This window comes from Ictalurus punctatus, chromosome 24, assembly GCF_001660625.3.
Source record: "Ictalurus punctatus breed USDA103 chromosome 24, Coco_2.0, whole genome shotgun sequence".
In the NCBI taxonomy this organism is placed as follows: domain Eukaryota; kingdom Metazoa; phylum Chordata; class Actinopteri; order Siluriformes; family Ictaluridae; genus Ictalurus; species Ictalurus punctatus.
Window position 1 is genome coordinate 16,716,123 of NC_030439.2, and position 19,220 is coordinate 16,735,342.

General features: G+C 40.6%; 1 protein-coding gene across 2 annotated transcripts in view; it reads left to right on the forward strand.

Annotated features, from left to right (window-relative positions):
* The window catches only part of hycc1 (hyccin PI4KA lipid kinase complex subunit 1), a 42,951-nt gene that overhangs the window by 8,064 nt on the left and 15,667 nt on the right, over nucleotides 1-19,220 (forward strand). For both annotated transcript variants that reach the window (XM_053675289.1, XM_053675290.1), the window contains exons 2-4: nucleotides 13,224-13,305; nucleotides 14,422-14,523; nucleotides 18,715-18,894. In XM_053675289.1, coding sequence (XP_053531264.1) covers nucleotides 13,255-13,305; nucleotides 14,422-14,523; nucleotides 18,715-18,894 — 333 coding nt within the window. In that variant the 5' untranslated portion in view covers nucleotides 13,224-13,254. The remainder of the gene's footprint in view (nucleotides 1-13,223; nucleotides 13,306-14,421; nucleotides 14,524-18,714; nucleotides 18,895-19,220) is intronic.

Here is a 19,220-nt window from a genome sequence, read left to right on the forward strand (position 1 = left end):
TCATTTTTAAAGAGTACAATTGAAGGACCAATGAAAGCATGATTCCATTTTTATTTATTTATTTTTTGGGATGCCAGGGCATCCTGGATAGCCCTTTTGGCTTGAGCTCTCTGAACACCCGTTATTTATGGAGTACCTGTATATTTACACATCTTTCTCATACACACACACACACACACACACACACACACACAAATGACTTAATGACTTATTTATCCATTTTCAAACAAAGTATTTGTACTAAAAGTGATATGTAGGGGAAAACCCCTAAATATTAGCAACAATAAAACGTTAATTTTTATTTACCTTCAGTGTTGTTCATGCTAAAATTATGATTTGGCTTCATGATGTTTTTTCTTAGGAATTTCTATTATTGTTTATATATAATATAATATAAAAAATGTAGTTCTAGTCCACACACTGATGGACACATGATCCAGCGTCCATCTGCTTCCAGTATCCCCAAACACACCGGCCGGGTTTTTACAGCAGAAAAGCAGAGCGGGGGGGGGGGGGGCGACTTGTTTGCTATGGCGACGCGTTCACGTGTTCTACGAAAGTTTAAGTGAAAAAGTAAACACACCGCTGTTTGCTCTGCACTCAGACTGCTGCGCTTTACGTGCCTCATTAGTCTTATTACATTCGGATGAATTGCTTTCCATTTCCAGCACTAAACAGTGTCTGCAGTGTGGCGGTCTTCTGCGTGTGGTCTGTCTTCACTTCTTTTCTCAGCGTGTTAAGAAGTGTGTTCTTGCAGCGGTTCAGCTTAGCAGTTTGTGGTTTCGGTGCTTCTTCCACAGAAGTAGTTTTCCAGTGAAATGGAAAAATTCTTAAATGCCATCAGAGGAGAAAGGTGAAGGACAGAAATCATGGCCCGAGTAGATATGCTCCTTTTTAAAAAAAAAAAAAAAAAAAATTATATATTTATTTATTTTTTTTAAAAAAATTCTTTCCATTTTTGTGCACTGTTTTTTGTATTTGTTTGAAGGTATAGCTGCTTGTAGGGACCTGAGAGAAGATGATACCTAACCCTTGGTGGTACTGGGATTCAAAAACGCAGCCTTAACCATGCACCAATCAAAGTTTTTCCATTTTCTTTTTTATGCAATCCTGATGTCATAGCTCAGAGCTTCAGCTGAAGTACTTCTTCAGGGTTTTCCTTGCCGTAGAAAGCGTTTGTGCCGAGCACTTTAAGCCGAATGAACATAAAAAGGCTTTTATTTCCGTTAAATCTCAAACATGTTATTTGGTGAAATGAATAGACTATTGATTATAAGTACCATAAGTGTTGCCGGCTTTCTTTCACAAATATGGTAAGGATAATGGTTGAAATCTACATGGAAAAACTTCAGATTTCCTTGGGATAATTTCACCACCCCCCGCAACCCAGTCAGCACCTAAGCCCTCTGAAACCCTGCTCTTGGCAAGCAAATCAAGATAAATGCTTCACAGACGAGATTGTGGACTTTGTACAGAGACGGAGGGAGAGAATAAATTAATCAATCACAGTATTGTAAAAAATCTCTGGAGTTCGGTTAATGAGTAAATACTTGTTAGTTGTATATGGTATAAAGTTACTACTGAAGTGAGTAATTCTTTACATAAACAGTTCCGGATATACACTTGGTTTCCAGTTTATGATTCACACCTATTTTGTGCCTTCACTTACTGGCCCTTTTATCTGGTAAGCCTACCATATCAGTCCCAATATTAGTGTTTGAATACAGCATGTCTGCCATCTCTGGGTTTGGGGGTTTGAATCCTGTCTCCGCTCTGTGTGCATGGAGTTTGCATGATCTCCCCGTGCTTGGAGGGGGGTGCGGAGGGGGGGGGACTGTTGTGTGCATTTTTATTTATATATATATATATATATATATATATATATATATATATATATATATATATATATATAATTAAATAAATATATGTATGTATGTATGTATAAAACAAAAAGATCAAATCCCCTAATTGTTGCTCTTTCTTAGAAGATATTTTTCTCTTACATTGGGCCTCATCAGTCTTTGAGTAAAGTTGTAAATGTTTGTAGTGTGTGTGCGATTGGCACTGTGATATGCTCCCCTCGACCCTGTGTAGGATAAGCAGTCTGGAAAATGGATGGATATTTCCTTAATGCAATCTAGGCTTCTATTAAATAACTGGTCTGTCCACTTTTCTTACCCTCCATTCCTCCTGCTGATTTTTTGTTTGTTGGATGCAAGTGGCTTTTTTTAAGGATGTGTTTAATAGGGATGTCACGAGAACCGATTCTTCATTACCAAGTCAGTACCAACATTGCTAAAACGCCCGTTTCTAATGGAGGTACCGAGGTTGCAATTCTTCCGGACCTGATGGGGGCAGCAAATATGCGCAAGTGTTTTAGTCAGTCCACAAGCGGTGAAGAAGAAGAAGAATGCCTACAAGCACACGGGAAAAAACTACAGAAGATTAGCTTAGCTTAACAAGTTTAGCTCTGCCACGACTCGTTGAGAGGAAAAGAGAGGAAAGCTAGTATCGGTTTCCGGAGTGCAACCGATGCTATTGTTCATTTCAAACAAAGCGAGGAAACACCTGGAATTTGGTGAAGCACCTGAAAGCCGGTCCTATATTATGTTTGTTTGAGGCAGCTGGCATTGTTGCCCTCAGACCAGCTAACGTTATGCTCTGTGTAATGTTAGCGATAGCCTGTTATTTGTTAACGACGCTAACACGTTGCAGTGTTATGAACTACCTCCGAATGGGCCACAATGGACCACCTTGGTATCGAGTATCGTGTACTTTTGGTGGTATCGGTGCCGGCTACTAGATTTTTGGTATCGTGACATCCCTAGTGTTTAATGAAGCTGAAAGAACAAACAGCACTTCCGTATGCCTTTTTGTAAACCGGCTAATTGTAATGCATAAACACACATGTATTTCAGAGTCGATGGGTTGACCAGGCTTTTCCAGAGGGCAGATGGCATGAACGCAGTGTAGTAAGGAAGTTGATTGGGTAATAAAAACACGGATGGAAAATGTTGACCATACACTGTGACTAACTTTGAAACCTCAAACATAACAGCCTACGTATCAGGTAAATTCAACGTGTATCTGTTAATTATATAGATTAGCGCAAGTATGTAAAACCAGGACTGTCCTTTCATATTGTAGCTTCTTTACAACTAAAACTGACCTTCTCATTATTCTGCACGAGCAATCGTAGCACTCCATATGCGCTCATTGATCCTTGGGTGGCAACGCAGCAATGACAGGCCCTTAGAAGGTCAAACGCCAGGCCTTAATAAGGTCTCTGCTTGTCTTTTCTGTTCATTACTATCTCATCCATTCTCATTAGCCAGCCTGCCAATTTCCGAGCCTGTGGAGAGACACAGTCGGAGCTGCAGATTGGCCCAGGCAGGGGAGGCGACTTTAGCCCTTTAAACCAGATGCTCTTCTTTTAGCATGGAATCTCAGATACTTCACCATTGTGCCATGCAACTCATTTCCCTTGCATCTGAGAAATGTGTTCCAAACACTTTGCTGTTCTTTCCACAAAGCCCAGATGAGTCACACTGGACTGAATGTTTTGGTGTGTTTAGTCTCCAAGTCACCATCTGTCATGAGTTATGCAGTGACCACTGGCTGGTGTACTGAATGAAGTAGATTCACTGTGTTTGGTTGCACACATCAGTCCTGACTCATCACATATGTTTGATTCTTTAAACCAGCGGTTCTCAAAATGGGGACCTCTGGGGCTTTTTGAAGCATTGCCAGGGGGCCCATGATACAGTGGTGGAAATCACAACTCGCATTAAGCAACAAAGTTATGATATTTAGGGGACCAAGCTCTAAAGTCAACTCTGACATAATTGTGTTTTCTCAGTGGAAGGTTCAGGAATCGAAAGCTGTATTGCTCCGAACAATAAGATTTAATTTAAATAATAGTAAATCTATCTACATGCTGTTCTTCCACAAATGAGTATGCTGCTTCCATTAGCCATAACAAGATTGTCTGCTGGAAATGGGGGGCCATGTCTTGTGCTTCTCGTCTTGCAGGTCAAACATTGAAGCGTCTTCTTTTTGAGTGACGTGAGCATTTTTCATAGGAAGTTAACGACTTTCTCTGTCTGTCAGAGGTTTAGAGGTGCTGAACACTGAGATCGGTCAGGTCATTAGCTCCACACTGCTCTAATTGGCCGATTTGCCACCGTACCCAGAGAGACTTGGTGTAATTAGGCCTTTGTAAGTGCATGCTCTGTCATCAGAGTCAGAAGAAACACAGTAATGACTGTGTCTTCTAGGGAAAAAAAACACACCGCGGGATATGAATGGTGGCAGCGTGACTGCTTCTGAGGCCTTTTATGTGGCGAAGGATACGGAGCCCACTCAATGCAAAAATCGCTGAATTTATTCTGGGAAATGGCATAAAAGAGTGTCTTCTTTCACCGTCGCGGGATGGACGTCCATGCTCCACTTTTTCTTGTGTATAGTATGACGTGTGGTGCGCTATTTCAGGACTGATGTGGTTATATAAAACGAGACGGAAGTGCTGCAGTGCTTCGTGCATTAGTCCTCAGCATGTATGGATGGTACAAGGACCTTTTCCAACTCTTGGGAGTTCTTGTTTTGAACGTTTGACCTCTTGATAAGCTTGGAAATGAAGTTGACGCACTTTGAGTTGCTGATGTAATGTAAGTAATTCTGACGAATAGACAGTGGATACTAATGTTAACCCCCACCCCCTTCAGTCTATTGGTGATTATTTAGTAGCATATTTAGGATTTTAAAGCACATTATTTCCTGAAAATCGGTCATTTCATCATTTCGTTGAGATTTTTGTGATTTGTGTTTTTGTGTTAGCAGATTAGCAAAGTGTACTAACTGTACTCGCTGTGTATACTCACTGGAGGCACCAGCGACCATATGTCACCATGATGCTTGTGGTCGTCGTCGCTGAAATCATGGCTCATTATCGCGCACGTATAGAAAATGAATGGTCGTTTGCTGCTTTTCTAAAAGAAGAATTAACCATTAATCCCCAACCATAAACGTTTGGCGGAGTGTCTTTAAAAGCTATTTATGGAGTAGTGGAGATGAACTTTCACTAAAGTACTCTTTAGCCCAGAGTTTTGCGAATGCATTTTACCAGTATTTGGCTAAAATGTTATTGGGTCTGTGTGCTAAACTCATCTTAATTTACAAGGTTTGTTTCCATTTTTCCATCACTGTGTTTCTGAATGAAGGAATTTTACGAATGGTTTCATATTTACATGCCCCTCAGAACCAAAAGTCTTAGTTCTGCTCTGCATTAGACTCCGCAAAGTACTCTTGGTTACAGGAGTTCCCCGGACTACCCTTCTGTGTTTTTGTAGTGTTAAAAGGCTTTGTGAATTTTCTTATGCTGTTTAAAAAAAAAAATTATAATAAAAAATTCGAGGAGAATTAAGATTAGGATTAATGTGCCAATTATAACCTGCTTTTGCTATAATGACATGCAATGGTTGTGGAGATGCCGTTATCCGTATTGTAGGGCAGTTTTGTTATTCATGTTGAGACGTTGGTTTGTGGTTTTTGTCTGTGTGCATGCCCACCGTAAGCTTGCATGGGTGGCTTTATGCTGAGTTTCAGGTTGTCAAGTGATTTTCACACGACCTGACAGATCGCTTGTGTAAAGAAGCTCTCTTTCCTGCTCTACTTGGGCACAAGGCCAATACACATGTAACATGCACACAACAGGCCCATCCTGTCTTAAATTAATCATACACTTTACTTTTTTTTTTTTTTTCTTTCAACTGAGCTGTTGAGGTGACTAGGGATTAATGGCGAGTCTTCTAGAAATGGAAATGAGTTCAACACAAATCTCTCTCTCTCTCTGTTTCTCTCTCTCTCTCTCTCTCCAGCCTAGAGGGGCTTAAAGGGCCTCTCTTTATTAGAAGGCTGCTCTACAGTTATTCCTTCTTGGTCACCAGAACAGATCCTAGGAGTTTTCACGTGCTCTGCATTGCTTCGATATGCATCAAGGGTGAGGCTGTTGCACGTAGGACGAGACCTGATGGTGCCAAACGTCTTTGATGGGAGACGGTTTTAGAGAAAAGGGTGGAATCTGTGCAGGCCTGCATGTTTATTATTTGTCTATAGAAAAGAAGAGAAGAAAAAAAAAAACGGGTGACACAGGTTTGAGACAGGAGGAGTTGAAGCAGAAATCAAAACCGGCTGTGTTATTGTTCTGTCATGTTGCCAGGTTGGATTTTGCATGAGTCATCTGTGCTAATTACTTAAAGGTCAGAAATTGACCGCTTAAGTGCAGAGGCGCTTTTTTTTTTTTTTTTTTTTTTTCCACCTCTGAATACCTTCTGATTTCTGAATGTGCATTTGTAGAGCTTTCAGCTTGTCGAGTTTGAATCCCGCTGATGCCACATCTATCCTTGTCCAGGAGTCGCTTGTGGGTCTAGCACTCCCGCTTGCAGGTTTTACATTTGCAGGTCCTGCGCTCTTCTCGGAGGTCTAGCGCTCTTCTCACAGATCTATCATTCCGTGTGTAAGTCCGGAGAGGTGGCCAATGAGACCAATCCTTGCACAATCTGTGCTGTTTGGATTCGCTGCTGCTCATAGGCTGCTGCACCTTTGGCGATGGCATTACTCCAGGCTGGTCTGTCTTGTGCCAAGTGACTCCCATGATGCACGGTTGATGTTTAAGTCCTTGAATTGGTTCCTCGGGCCACCACAGGAGCGTGCACCAGACGTCAGCTTGCCATAGAGAATATGTTTGGGGTGTCTTGTTGGGTGTTCTTGTAACGTGTCCAGCCCAACAAAGCTGGGACTGGTGCAGTGGTGCGAAGATGCTTGGCATGCTAGCTCGGCTAAGAACCTCAGTATCTGGTATCTTGTCTTGCCACTGGATGCATAGGAGCTTAAGTAGGCAACAGAGGTGGAAGCTGTTGAGCTTTTTTTGCATGACGCTGGTACGCAGTCCACGTCTCGCATGCATACAGCAGATTGGACAGGGCAGTTGCACGGTATACCTTCAGCTTGGTTGGCAACCTTACGGGATTTCTCTTACACAAAGACGTCCTCCGTCTTCTGAAGGATATGCTGGCCTTCGCGATTCCGGTGTCCATTTCATCGTCTATGTGGACACATCTGGAACGAGTGCTGCCCATGTAGGTGAATTTATCCATGCATGCTAGTGTCCGTCTGTTGATGGACTCTTATATAAGCTAGCTCCTGTAAAGCCTGATCATCGCTTCTTTTTTTTTTTTTTTTTTCTTATGCAGATCATAAGACCAAAGTTGATGGGAGTGGTGGCAAACAGGTCCAAACTATGCTGAATGTCTGGCTTGGGACTGGTGTATAGTGCACTGTCAACACGGAGAGCAGCATGTAGTCTTTCGATGTGGACCTTGGTTATGGTTGAATAGTTTGCCATCAAACTATCTTTAGTTCAGTATCTTCTGTCTGTGCAAGGGTTATCGTCATGCCGTGCATCATTGAGCATCGCAGTGAAGACTTTGCAGGTACTCTATGCCTTGTGGTCTAATTCTCGAACGTGTTTAACACTCGCAGGTGCAGTGCAACCCTCCTATTGTGAATACCGATGGTGTTGCAGGACTGCAAACGTCTATCTCGATCTAACTCCATGCTTCTTTCATAAGTTAATAAAATCCTGAGGGACAAAACTAAAGTCCCCCTGCTTGACTCAGACATGCAACACTTTCTGGAAGAAAATTGAGCTAGACTTCCTGGTTGGCATCTGGCTCGTTCCCAGAACAAAATTCCCCTAGTTCCCTTCAGTGTTTTCATGTGTGCTATTTAATTCAAGCCATTGTGTTTACCCCCTTGGGTCCTGTTTTTTTGCACAGCTGTGAATTCGGCAGTCACACTCGAGTGTAGGACCAAAACAACTGTCCTGAGACCAGCCGAGTAAACAGATAGAAATGAATCAAACCTGTTGGTGTGTTGTTTTTTTGTTTGTTTGTTTTTTTGACCTGTAAGCTGTAAATGTGACCTGACATGACCGAGATGTTGTGAGTGCTGAAAGATTGAGTTGTGATGTGCAAGTGTGATTTTATTCTGCATGTATAGACTGAAGAAAACAAAAATAAATGTATTAAACACTTCACAAAACACTGATTTTATATTATGACTTGTTCTTCTTGATTGTATTGTTCTTGATTCTTCTCCTTGTTCTTCCTTCTTGATTTTTTTCTTTCTTGTTCTTGATTCATCTTCCTATCTTTCTTTTTATTATTAGTTTGTCTTCTTCCTCCTGATTCTTCTTCTCCTTGATTTTTCTAGTTCTTGATTTCCTTCTTTTTGATTTCTTGTTCTCCTTATTGATCTTGATTCTTCTTGTTCTTGATGTTCTTGTTTTTGACTCTTCAGCAATCCTGGCTCTCTGCTTATCTCAGGTATTTGTATGTGTTTACAAATGCTTTTTTTTTATTATTTATTTTTTTTATCTACTTGTGAAAGTCAGGGACTAATATCGGAAACGTATGTGTCCGTTCCCACTGACCCTACAGCAAATGCTTTCGATTTCTGGCCTGCTTTATGTGTGCGCTGTGTGCAACCAAAGTGAAAGATTTCAGAGATTCTTGGTTCTGAGAAAATCCGTCGGCATCCGCGATAGTTGAGAGTTTTGCTGGCAACAGATCAACTGATCTATGGTGTAATTAACCCTGCTTATACAGATTATTTCTCATCCTGATATTACTGCATTAAGAAGCTTGAAAATCTCCAGCAGGAAGCAGTTCATCCTTTTCATGAGAACAGAACTACAGACTGTAAATCCATCATCTAGGTTGAAATACACGCAAATACTCAAACATTATTTTAAAGCTATTTTTCCCCTGCCCTAGTGCACTCTGGGAGCATGTGGCATTAGTGTAGCTTCAGTAGCATGTGTGGAGAGTTTAGTGCAAGTTGAGCAGGTTTTTGTTTGGTGCCTAATTGCATCATGAACATCATCTTGGTGTGTATGGTTATATAAATACCAATTTTCTAACTGTTCGAATGATCATTTTGTGGTGTTCAAACTCCCAGTCCAACACTGTTCTTTTCTCTGTTTGGCTAAATGGATAACATAAGCTGCACATAATTATCCACATTTATTTATTTATTTTTTTAAATGAACATTTTATAATAAACAAAATATCTGCCATCGAAACACTACTGGTTTATGAAAAAATGGCAAATTGAGAATAAGATTAATGCGGCAATCCATTGTGCTCAACACTCGGAAAACCTCAAAAAGGGAAAAGTCTAAACTTGGGCAGCGATATTGTTCATATCTTAGACTCTTCTAACCGTGCAGGAATAGTTAATGTAGCTCTTTCTATGTTTCTAAAATTTTGTGACTAGCCATACGATTATAAGCTTGCTTTGGGCATCCATGTCTCTCCAAGCCGAAGCACTGGATCGCGTCTAGATCGGAACTCGGGGAAAATCGATCAGACACTTTCCAAGTCGGTTACCATGGATTGTTTGGGGCACAAGTTGGCAACCCATAAAATCAGAAAACTAAAGTATATTTGTGCATAAAAATCATGTTTGTGTGGTGTTTCTTTGTATTTAATTATGTGTCTACTGCAGTTTAGTATAATTGTAAGTTTTTTACTCTTTGTTCACACCAGCAGCAGCTTTGATATTTATTTACTTATATATTTATTTATTTATTTATTTATTTATTTATTTATTTAGTATTGAATGAGTAAGTCGCATTGATGCAGCATGTCATGTGTCACAATGCGCTGAACACAATGTTCTGCTCTTAACAGTTTCTGTCACTGTTTTGATAGGCTTAAAGTGTTTGGGCGCTGCTTTATTTTGGGCAAGTCATTTTCTCCCCTTGTTCACAAAGCCGAGCATCATCTACTGAAAATAGGAACAAGTATGTGGATTCAGACTCATGGAAAATGTTTCACAGCGGGGGGAAAAAGGAAGTGTGTCACAGTCCATCGCTGCCATTTAGTCAACTGCCATTCACTGCCAGTCGCTGCCATTTAGAGTCAACAAACGACTTCACGTCTCACGTGCGTTAACTTCTCCGCGTCTGGTAGTTACTCTGCGTCCTGTCACTGGAAATCGCGCTCATTTAAAAAAGATGAATGTATGAATGACATTTAGTTGCGTTGTGAACGCGTGTCAACCTGCACACAGTGCTGCTAGCCCCACCCACTAGTTAGTGTGTTTATTTGTACAAACCTTAAGCAAGTACCAAACCCATACAACTGGAACATTCACTATTGATGGCAAAGGTGACGTACGTTCTGGTACTTTGTACAGAGAAAAAATGTTCGGTTCACTTTAACCCAGTAATTAATGCACTAATGTGGGGCAAATTCAATAATCTCACTCTCTCTTTTTCTTATGCTATCTCTGGCTCTCTTTGTGTGTGTGTGTGTGTGTGTGTGTGTGTGTGTGTCTCTCTCTCTCTCTCTCTCTCTCATATCCTCTTTCTCTGTCCATTTCTTAAGCTTAGTTTGTCTGTCTCTATTTCTTCTCTCTCTCTCTCTCTCTCTCTCTCTCTCTCTCTCTCTCTCTCTCTCTCTCTCTCTCTCTCTCATTACATTGTGTTGTATACACTCTTATGCAACACCAGTGACCTGGGGGAAGTGCCACTGTGAGGATTCTTTCTTTCTGTTTCTCTCTCTCTCTCTCTCTCTCTCTCTCTCTCTCACGCGCGCTCTTTTTCTGTCTCTCCGTCTCTCCGTCTCTTCAGGGAGGGAGGAAAAAGAGGGGAAAGAAGGTAAGAGCAGTGGCACTTGAGTTAAAACGTGAACGGAGGATGTATGGAGAGAGTGAGCGCAGCTGCAGGTACTGCTGTGAGATTAAAGGAGTGAGAGGATTTTGATTTGCATCATTAGGGCATGAGACTGAGGGGTGTGTTTGTGTGTGTTTATTTATTTATTCAGGAGAGTGACACCGTTCTCCAGCGCTGCGCCCGTGAGTCTCTGTACATCCTCGCTTACTTTCCATGAGGAACACAATGTAACATCTTTACGACCAGAACTTGTTTTTGCACGGTGTTTCTCTCTCCCCGTGGTCTTGTCTCAGATCCGTGACGATTTGTTGAGCGGTGTGTTGCGTGTGTGTGTGATTCAGGATCGTGTGTCGGCTGAGCGATGCTCGGACGCTGCAGGTAAACCGCTCTCATTACAGCTCCATTTCATTTCACTGCTCCCCGGAGAGGAAGTGGAGGCTGTGGAGCGAACGGCGCTAATACTGTTAATGTTGATCTTGTGTGTGTGTGTGTGTGTGTGTGTGTGGGTTAAATTGACTTGGAACAGTAATGCTGTGCTGAAATGCCGCTCTTGTCTGGAGCTCTGGCTAGAGACTGAGGGTCTGAACGTCAGCGCAGATCTCCCTACCTGGTTTATCCTAATAGTTCTGTATTCTGAAGACAGAAGATCCACATTTGGATGTTTAAGCTGTTGTGGTTACCAAATAAATCACATTTCCTAATTAAATGTCTTAGTTGCTTGATGCATATTTGAACCTTCCGAGCGGGGAAAAGGTTTATTCTAGTATACTAAAGTTTTTTGCGTCCTCCGTCTGGAGGAACGTGCATCGTTTGTTTCTCTTTTAGAAATGACCTGGACCTCCTTTTAAAAAAATCCAAAGAATTCTTGGAGAAATATTTTCAGAGGAAATAATATCTTCTGTATCGGTAGGCCGTTTCCAGCAAGTGTTAGTGGTGCATTTTTGTTGGCACGTTCATATTCTGTGCTATGTAGGCAGCACACATCGTAGTTATACCCTAGGTAGTGAGCATATGTGGGTAACAGGAAGGCTTTTGGGATGTAACTGAACTGTGTGTTGGTGGTTACGGACGTACATCGATCTCGAAGTGTAAGTGAGGGCTGGGCGTTATGACACAAATATCATATCCCGATACTCGAGGACATTTCTAATATATCATTTATCTAACAAAATGTCTGCGAAACAGTTTGACGAAAGACCGAGCCGTGTCTTCTCCCTACGAAGACAAAGAGGATTTAAGTTAAAAAAAAAAAAAAAAGTCAAATCAGCAGCATCCGTTCAGTACCATTTTAAATTGTAACTATTAAAAACGTAAAAAAAAAAAAATACATCACCATACCAACGATATCTCAGAAAAATGTATCGCACAATCATTTATCACGATATGGATATTATATTGATGTATCGCCAAGCCCTGGAGTCAGTGACCTTAAGGAAAATGTTCTGTGGGTTAAAGTTCGCACAGATTTACAGGACAGTTAATTTTCTAATGCAGTTAAATACGAAACAGTTTGAGTACGGAGCACGATGCCACGCTTTTCTTTTCCGATACCTATAATGGAAACTTGATTATTAGCTTCTACCCGTCTGAGAGCGTTTTCTTTCAAAATGGCTACGTGTTATAATTGTTTTCAAACTGAAGCACTTCACAGTAAAATTCTTTGACACATAAATCCTGTACGTTGTAAATATAAATAAATGTAATAAGTGTAAGTATGATTCAGTCCTAACAATTTTTTTTTTTTTTTTTTTTTAAACGGTCGAGTCTTTTATATATTAACATTTCCTAAGTTCACACACAACTTTTATTTCATAAATAAAATGTGTTTTAGAGCTGTGCGATCGGATGCTCTGATACAGATATTATCATCAGGTATCTCGTGCTATGCTTTGCTGAGATATCACGGACATCATGATATCCTTTTTTTGTTTTTTTTTTAAATGACATTTTTAAATATGAATTTAATTACTAACTGACTAGAAGCATCCGATCTTAATATTTTGTAAGAGTGTAAGAGAGTAAAAGTTTTTTATTTTTAACTTATTTTAATTACTTTCTCCTGTTTAGTGTTTAAAAAAGCATTTTTATTCATATAAAATATATATTTTTAATATAAAAGTTGCGTGTCTTGTCAAACTTTTTTTTGTGATTTTTTTTTTTTTTTTATTTATTTTTTGCTGGAGGTTGTACGTATACGTCATGATGTGTCTCGTAGTTCAAGAATCCTGCTATGATATTTTTGTCATATCGCCCAGCTGTTATTGAAATCAATATACAAGTTATTGCCAAATAAAATACTGTACACTGTTACTAATGTTTGTAGACGAGTTATTTTTTAGCTTGTGTAGAGAAACGCTCAGATATTTAGGGGTTAAAAGGCTTTATCATGCATGAAGTGAATTCAGATCAGATTACGGATCAGATCAGATTAATCATCTTGGATTTTTGCGTGTGTTGGAATTTTTTTTTTTTTTTTTTTTTGCAGATTGAAGGTTCTTCGTACCAGATGAGGAACAATGCTGGCCATGGACCAAGGTATGGTGGAGGAATGGCTGTCTGAGTACAAGGTGAGGTGGTTTTTTAAAATTTATTTATTTATTTATTTATTTATTTATTTATTTTCCCCCACCTCTTTCCCTCTTTATTTTCTCTCTCTCTCTCTCTCTGTGTCTGTCTGTGTGTGTGTGTATACACGTTGTGTTGGTGGAGTGGACACAGGTGGGCGTAGAGACTACTTGATGCCTGGAGCGTCTCCATCACACTCCTTACAGCCTCAGTGTCTATTAAACATGCACTCGTTCTCTCTCTGTCCCTGTCTCTCTGTGCCTCTCGGTCATTTCCTTCCTTCCTTTTATTCATTTCTGTTAAACTCTTTAATACGCTCTTTATCTCTCTCTCTCCTCACACACACTCACTCTCACTCACACCCCCTCAAGTGCTAATGGCTACTAAAGTGTTCAGCAGAAGGATCCTCTCTGTAGGCATGGAGGTGGAGGCGGAAGCTTAACGGCAGGATGGTTTCTGAAAAAGAAGGGAGGGGGAGGCTGGGAGAACAGAGTGACATATTGAAACGAGATCCTCTGGAAATCCCCTGAAGCCCTACAGCTGGGCTGTCCATCAGACCTGCCTCTACACGTCTGCCTGTATGCCTAAAGTGCTGTACTAGGCCTGGGCAGTCTTAAATTGTATGATTTTAAATCTACAATATTTTCTGGATAGTGAATTATAGTTTACTGATCACCTCACAGTAACTTAGATGATTTGTACTTATTATTATTATTATTATTATTATTATTATTATTATTATTTCTCCTTCTCATAAATGTCAAAATATTATAAAAAAAAAAAATCTGGCATCATTGTGAATTTTTCATAGGAGCTCAGAATTTTAACATCGCAATAGTCGGAGTAATCTTACCCAGTGCACCTTTAACTCCCAAGTGCTCATCTACAGCAGTGTGTTGCATCCTGTCTCATTTCTAAGCTGCCTTTTACTTCAAACCCACCAAATTAATAAGCCAGTTATTCTCTCTGGATAAAAATTTGGTCTCCTAGCAGTGTCGTGTATTTTTTTTTTTTTTCTTCTTTTTTTTTTTTCTTTTTCTCTCCCTCCTCCGTGCATGATTGTGCAAATGCTATGCTTTCTGTGACCTCTCACTCTGCTGTGCTTTGCTGTGTTGCAGACGTTTCCTGAGACGGCCATCTCCAGCTATGCTGCGTCTCTGAAGGAAAAGACTTCACTGGTCCCGGCACTCTATAAAGTTATCCGAGAGAACTACAGCGATGTAAGACTCGAGCTCTTTTGTGGTGGTGTTTAAAACATTTGTGTTTTACTCTCTCCTGCTTGTGTTGTATGAAAGAAACCCAGAGGGGATGGATGGATCTTTTAAATGTGTGTTGGGTTTGTGTGTGGGCTGTAGCTCTCTTTCTCCAGGCTGGCATCAGCTGCAACTCTCGGGGCAGAAGTTTCCATTTTAGTCCACGCTTGATCTAAGAGTCTAGTCCAGTGAAAGAGCCCTAATCACGATGTTTCACCGGCTTCCATCAGTACACCATCTGCAGGGACACACACTAACACACACACGGACATCCTGCTCAACCTGTTACACAAGCAGACACGGCCGTACTGGCTTATCCGTCTCTTTCCTATATAAAAAAAAAAAGATCATTTAATATCAGCAGTCAGTGTTTTGGGAAGGGACGGGGATATAGAACACGGTCGAATGTTACATGAATTGGTTCAGTTTGATAAAACACAAATTTCTGGAAAGGCAGCATACACCTACACACATTTATCTCCATAGAGGTGGAAATCTTGGAGAAATATGGCATTTTATACACACAAGCTCCAGAGAGACTGGTGAGGTCCAAATATATGCATGGCTGCCTGGGGAAAACCCATTTTTGCACTACTGGTAGTTGTGAAAACCACAGGTTTTCCTGGATTGCACACGTCTCAACCACCAAGAGTAAAGTTCTTGCATTTTAAAGTCTGATTTACACACAAGGGAAACGTGGGAAACTGGTACAGTAGGGGAAATGAGTATTGGACGTGTCAATATTTTTTTTTTTTTCAGTAAATATATTTCCAATGAGGCTATTCACATGAAATTTTCACCAGACATCAGTGTTAACTCAAGAAATCTACACTTATAAAGAAATCCCTAAATTAAAGTCCATAAACGAAGTTATGTGTAATAAAACGGAATGAAACAGGGGAAAAAAGTATTGAACACGCTAACTGAAATGTATTTAATACTTAGTGGAGAAACCTTTGTTTGTAATGACAGCTTCAAGACACTTCCTGTGCGAAGAAATTAATCAGCCGCAGTATTCAGGTGTGATTTTCGCCCATTCTTCTAAACATAGTGTCTTGAAGATTTCAAGGGCCCCTCTTGTGAACCTTGATCTTTAGACTTTAATGTTTGGATTTCTTTATATGTGTGGATTTCTTGATTTAATACCAAAGACTGGTGAAAATTTCATGTGAACAGCTTCATTGGAAATATATTTACTGGAAAAAAAAAAAAGTTGACGTGTTCAGTACTTATTTCCCCCACTGTTTATAAATATTTCATAATCCAACTATGTTGCAGGAGCATCATGGGCATTTTGACAGCCGGTATCTGATTTCAAACTGAATTATCCTTTTATTTATTTGTTTGTTTGTTTGTTTATTTATTTTTAGTGACCAAAAATGCTTAATTTAGCTTTTTCAAAATTGTGATTTTTAAAAAAAAAATTTTTGTTTTTGTTTTTTGTGTAAAACTATTGAATTGTCGAAATCGCAATTGCACGGAATTGTTTTGCACGGCCTTTCGCACTGGTGTTTGTTGGTAAACGAGACCTTTTTAGCTGTACTCGAAGAGGGCTTTGGCTGAATGCACGTTCTGATGACGTCACATGACACGTCTTGGCCCAAATCTTCGGTCATTTTGGAAAAATTCCAAGCGCCTCAGAATGCTGTGGAGTTTGCTTGAATTTACGTTAATTTCTGTGATCACGATTTGGAAAACCTGGAAGGAACTGATTGTACTACAGTGCATAGTTCTCCAACAACTCCATCAAAGCGTGACGTTGACCATGTGAGGAAATCACGCTTCGCTTAGATTACATGCTCATTACAGGAAGATAATCTGGAAGAAAAGACCAGATTTAAGGTTGAATAAAAACATTTGTGTCATTTGTTGAAACATATTGAAGAGAAGGTGTCAGTATGTTATAGGAAGAAAAATAAATCACTTATTTATTAATGGATTTGTTTCTATATGTAATGCCGTGACCGTGTTCTTATTTAACGTGTAATGGTATGCACTCGTGAGCTTATGTATTGTCCTGAGGATACACAATAACGTGTCTCATTCAATAGTACCTGTAATAATGGAACTTTTTTTTTCAGTGTAGCGTCTACTGTGGTACTGTTTTCGGAAAACTGGTACACAGTCTGCTAGTCTTTCGTCCCATGAGACTGTAATACCAATGGGAAAATAACTGTGACTGACTGAAGGGAAAGAGAACATGTACGCAAGACTGACCGTGCTTCGAGAAGCTAAACTGTGCACACACTTCTCATTACTAATAACTGTCTGTGCTAATGAGCGCCTAAATGCGTTCTAATATTAAAATGTAACAGGCTGTAAGCTGTGTGCAAACACTCACGACGTGCTTAGATGATTTTGGGGAATTGTAGATTGGTGTAATGGGGCTTTCGTGTGGGCTGCCAGTCATTTGAATGTTAGGCTGCTTGTCTCATAGCTCTGTGTGAGGGAAAGATTATTGGTATTCTCAGTCTGGTGTGTGTGTGTGTGTGTGTGTGTGTGTGTGTGTGTGTGTGTGTGTGTGTGTGTGTGTGTGTGTGTAGGCTTGCAAAACCACATCCATGCTTATGCATGATTTAAACACAACAACAGAAACCCAGAAGTCAAGTGATGCACATTACAGACCACACCAGACCACATGTTGGCAGATTTTAACTTGACGTTTAAATATGGCGAAGGGGAACGTTATGAAGGTTGTGTATTTTGTTGCTCAGTAATTGTGTCAGTCTTTCAACCACCACTGTTCTATCCACATGGGAAGGCCAAATACAAGATGAATCGTCGTTGGTTACCGTATGAACATCATGTGAGCCACGCTTTTATTTCGACTCTATGCAGTTCTTTATCATTTCTCAGTCCCTCCAGGATGTAGCGATTTCTGCGATCACCGAAATTAATGCGAAATCGAGCGAACGCCGCAATATATGGAGGAGCTTGCAATTTAAAAAAAAAAAAGTAAAAATTGCCACAGATTTTCTGCAGATTTGGGCCAAGACGTGTCATGTGCCGTCATCACAACGCACATTCAATCAAAGCCTTGACTTCAAGAACATGAGTACAGCTAAAAGGTCTCGTTTACCAATAAACATCAGTGCGAAAGGCCGTGCAAAACAATTTCGCCAATTCAAGTAGTTTTCAGCAAAAAGAAGCACAAAAAAACTCCACGAATTGCATCACAAATGTTGAAAAGGTGCTGCAAAATCGAGCTTTTTTGGCCTTATTTAAAGATCTGTAGGCGGTTCTTCAGTGTGAACCAACAGGATAATGATAATGAGTCTTTATTGGTCACATATATAGTAGAGCACAGTGAAATTGTTTTATTCGCATACCCCAGCCTGTCAGGAAGTTGGGGTCGGAGTGCAGGGTCAGCCATGATACGGAGCAGAGAGGGTTAATGCCCTTGCTCAAGGGCCCAACAGTGGCAGCTTGGCAGTGCTGGGCTTGGAACCCCCAACCTTCCGATCAGTAAGGCCTTAACCACTAAGCCAGCGCCTTAACCGCTAAGCCACCACTGCCCCCTAACATGGTTGAATCCTCTCTGGGCTGGAGGGATGGTGTTACTCTCTCTCTCCCCTGTCAGTCAGAGCGAAACTAACCAGTCATGGAGCTCATGTATGTGGAAGAGGGCAGATAGCGCTTTCCTTTGAGTTTTTCCACCTGTGACGTAGCATTAGCAGCCAGCAGTTTCAAAAGATGCTGTGGCTGGCTTCATGTGTCCAAGAGGAAGGATGCGTTAGCCTTCACACTCTTGATTGGTAACTGTAGGCGTTAATGAGTAGCTCTATAGTTGTCCACTATAGCTGTCCACACAGGGAGGCTGTGGATCAGGTGGTAGAGCCGGTTGTCCACTAATCGTAAGGTTAGCGGTTTGATTCCCGCCCCACATGACTCCACATACCGAAGTGTCCTTGGGCAAGACACTGAACCCTAAGTTGCTCCCGATGGCAAGCTAGCGCCTTGCATGGCAGCTCTGCTACCATTGGTGTGTGTGTGAATGGGTGAATGAGACACAATATAAAGCGCTTTGGATAAAACCGCTATATAAGTGCAGACCATTTACTAAATACATGGCTGGAATAATAGATTTTTTTCTTTTCTTTTTCATATCATTTGATGTGCGAGTTAGACGGGTAATTCCCTTTGCTTTTTGTATCTCAGCTCTTGGAGCCAGTATGTCACCAGCTGTTTGAGTTCTACCGGAGTGGAGAGGCTCGTCTTCAGCGCTTCACCCTGCAGTTCCTGCCTGAGCTGGTGTGGCGCTATCTGTCGGTGAGCGCCAGCAGGAACCCTCACCACAGTGGCTGCATCGAGGCTCTTCTGCTCGGCATGTACAACCTGGTCAGTAAACCTCGGTTTTGTATTTATATTTATGTAATCACAACCAGTGTCAGTTTCTGTACAGTGCCCACTACTAATACTGGCACCCTTGGTTAACAAATAAAATTCGGTGTTCGTGATGAGATAAAAAAAAAAGATGAGTGGCCTCTATAAGGACGATTCATACCATTTTGTTTATTCCTAATACTATATCTGTATGTTTTATATAGCCTTTGAAAGTTATTTCACAATTTGAGTGTATTTACATAGTCAGAAATGTGTTTCAGGGTGAAATATTGTGTTTAAGACTGCTAAAATGTTGAATGATATTGAGCGCGAATAAAGAT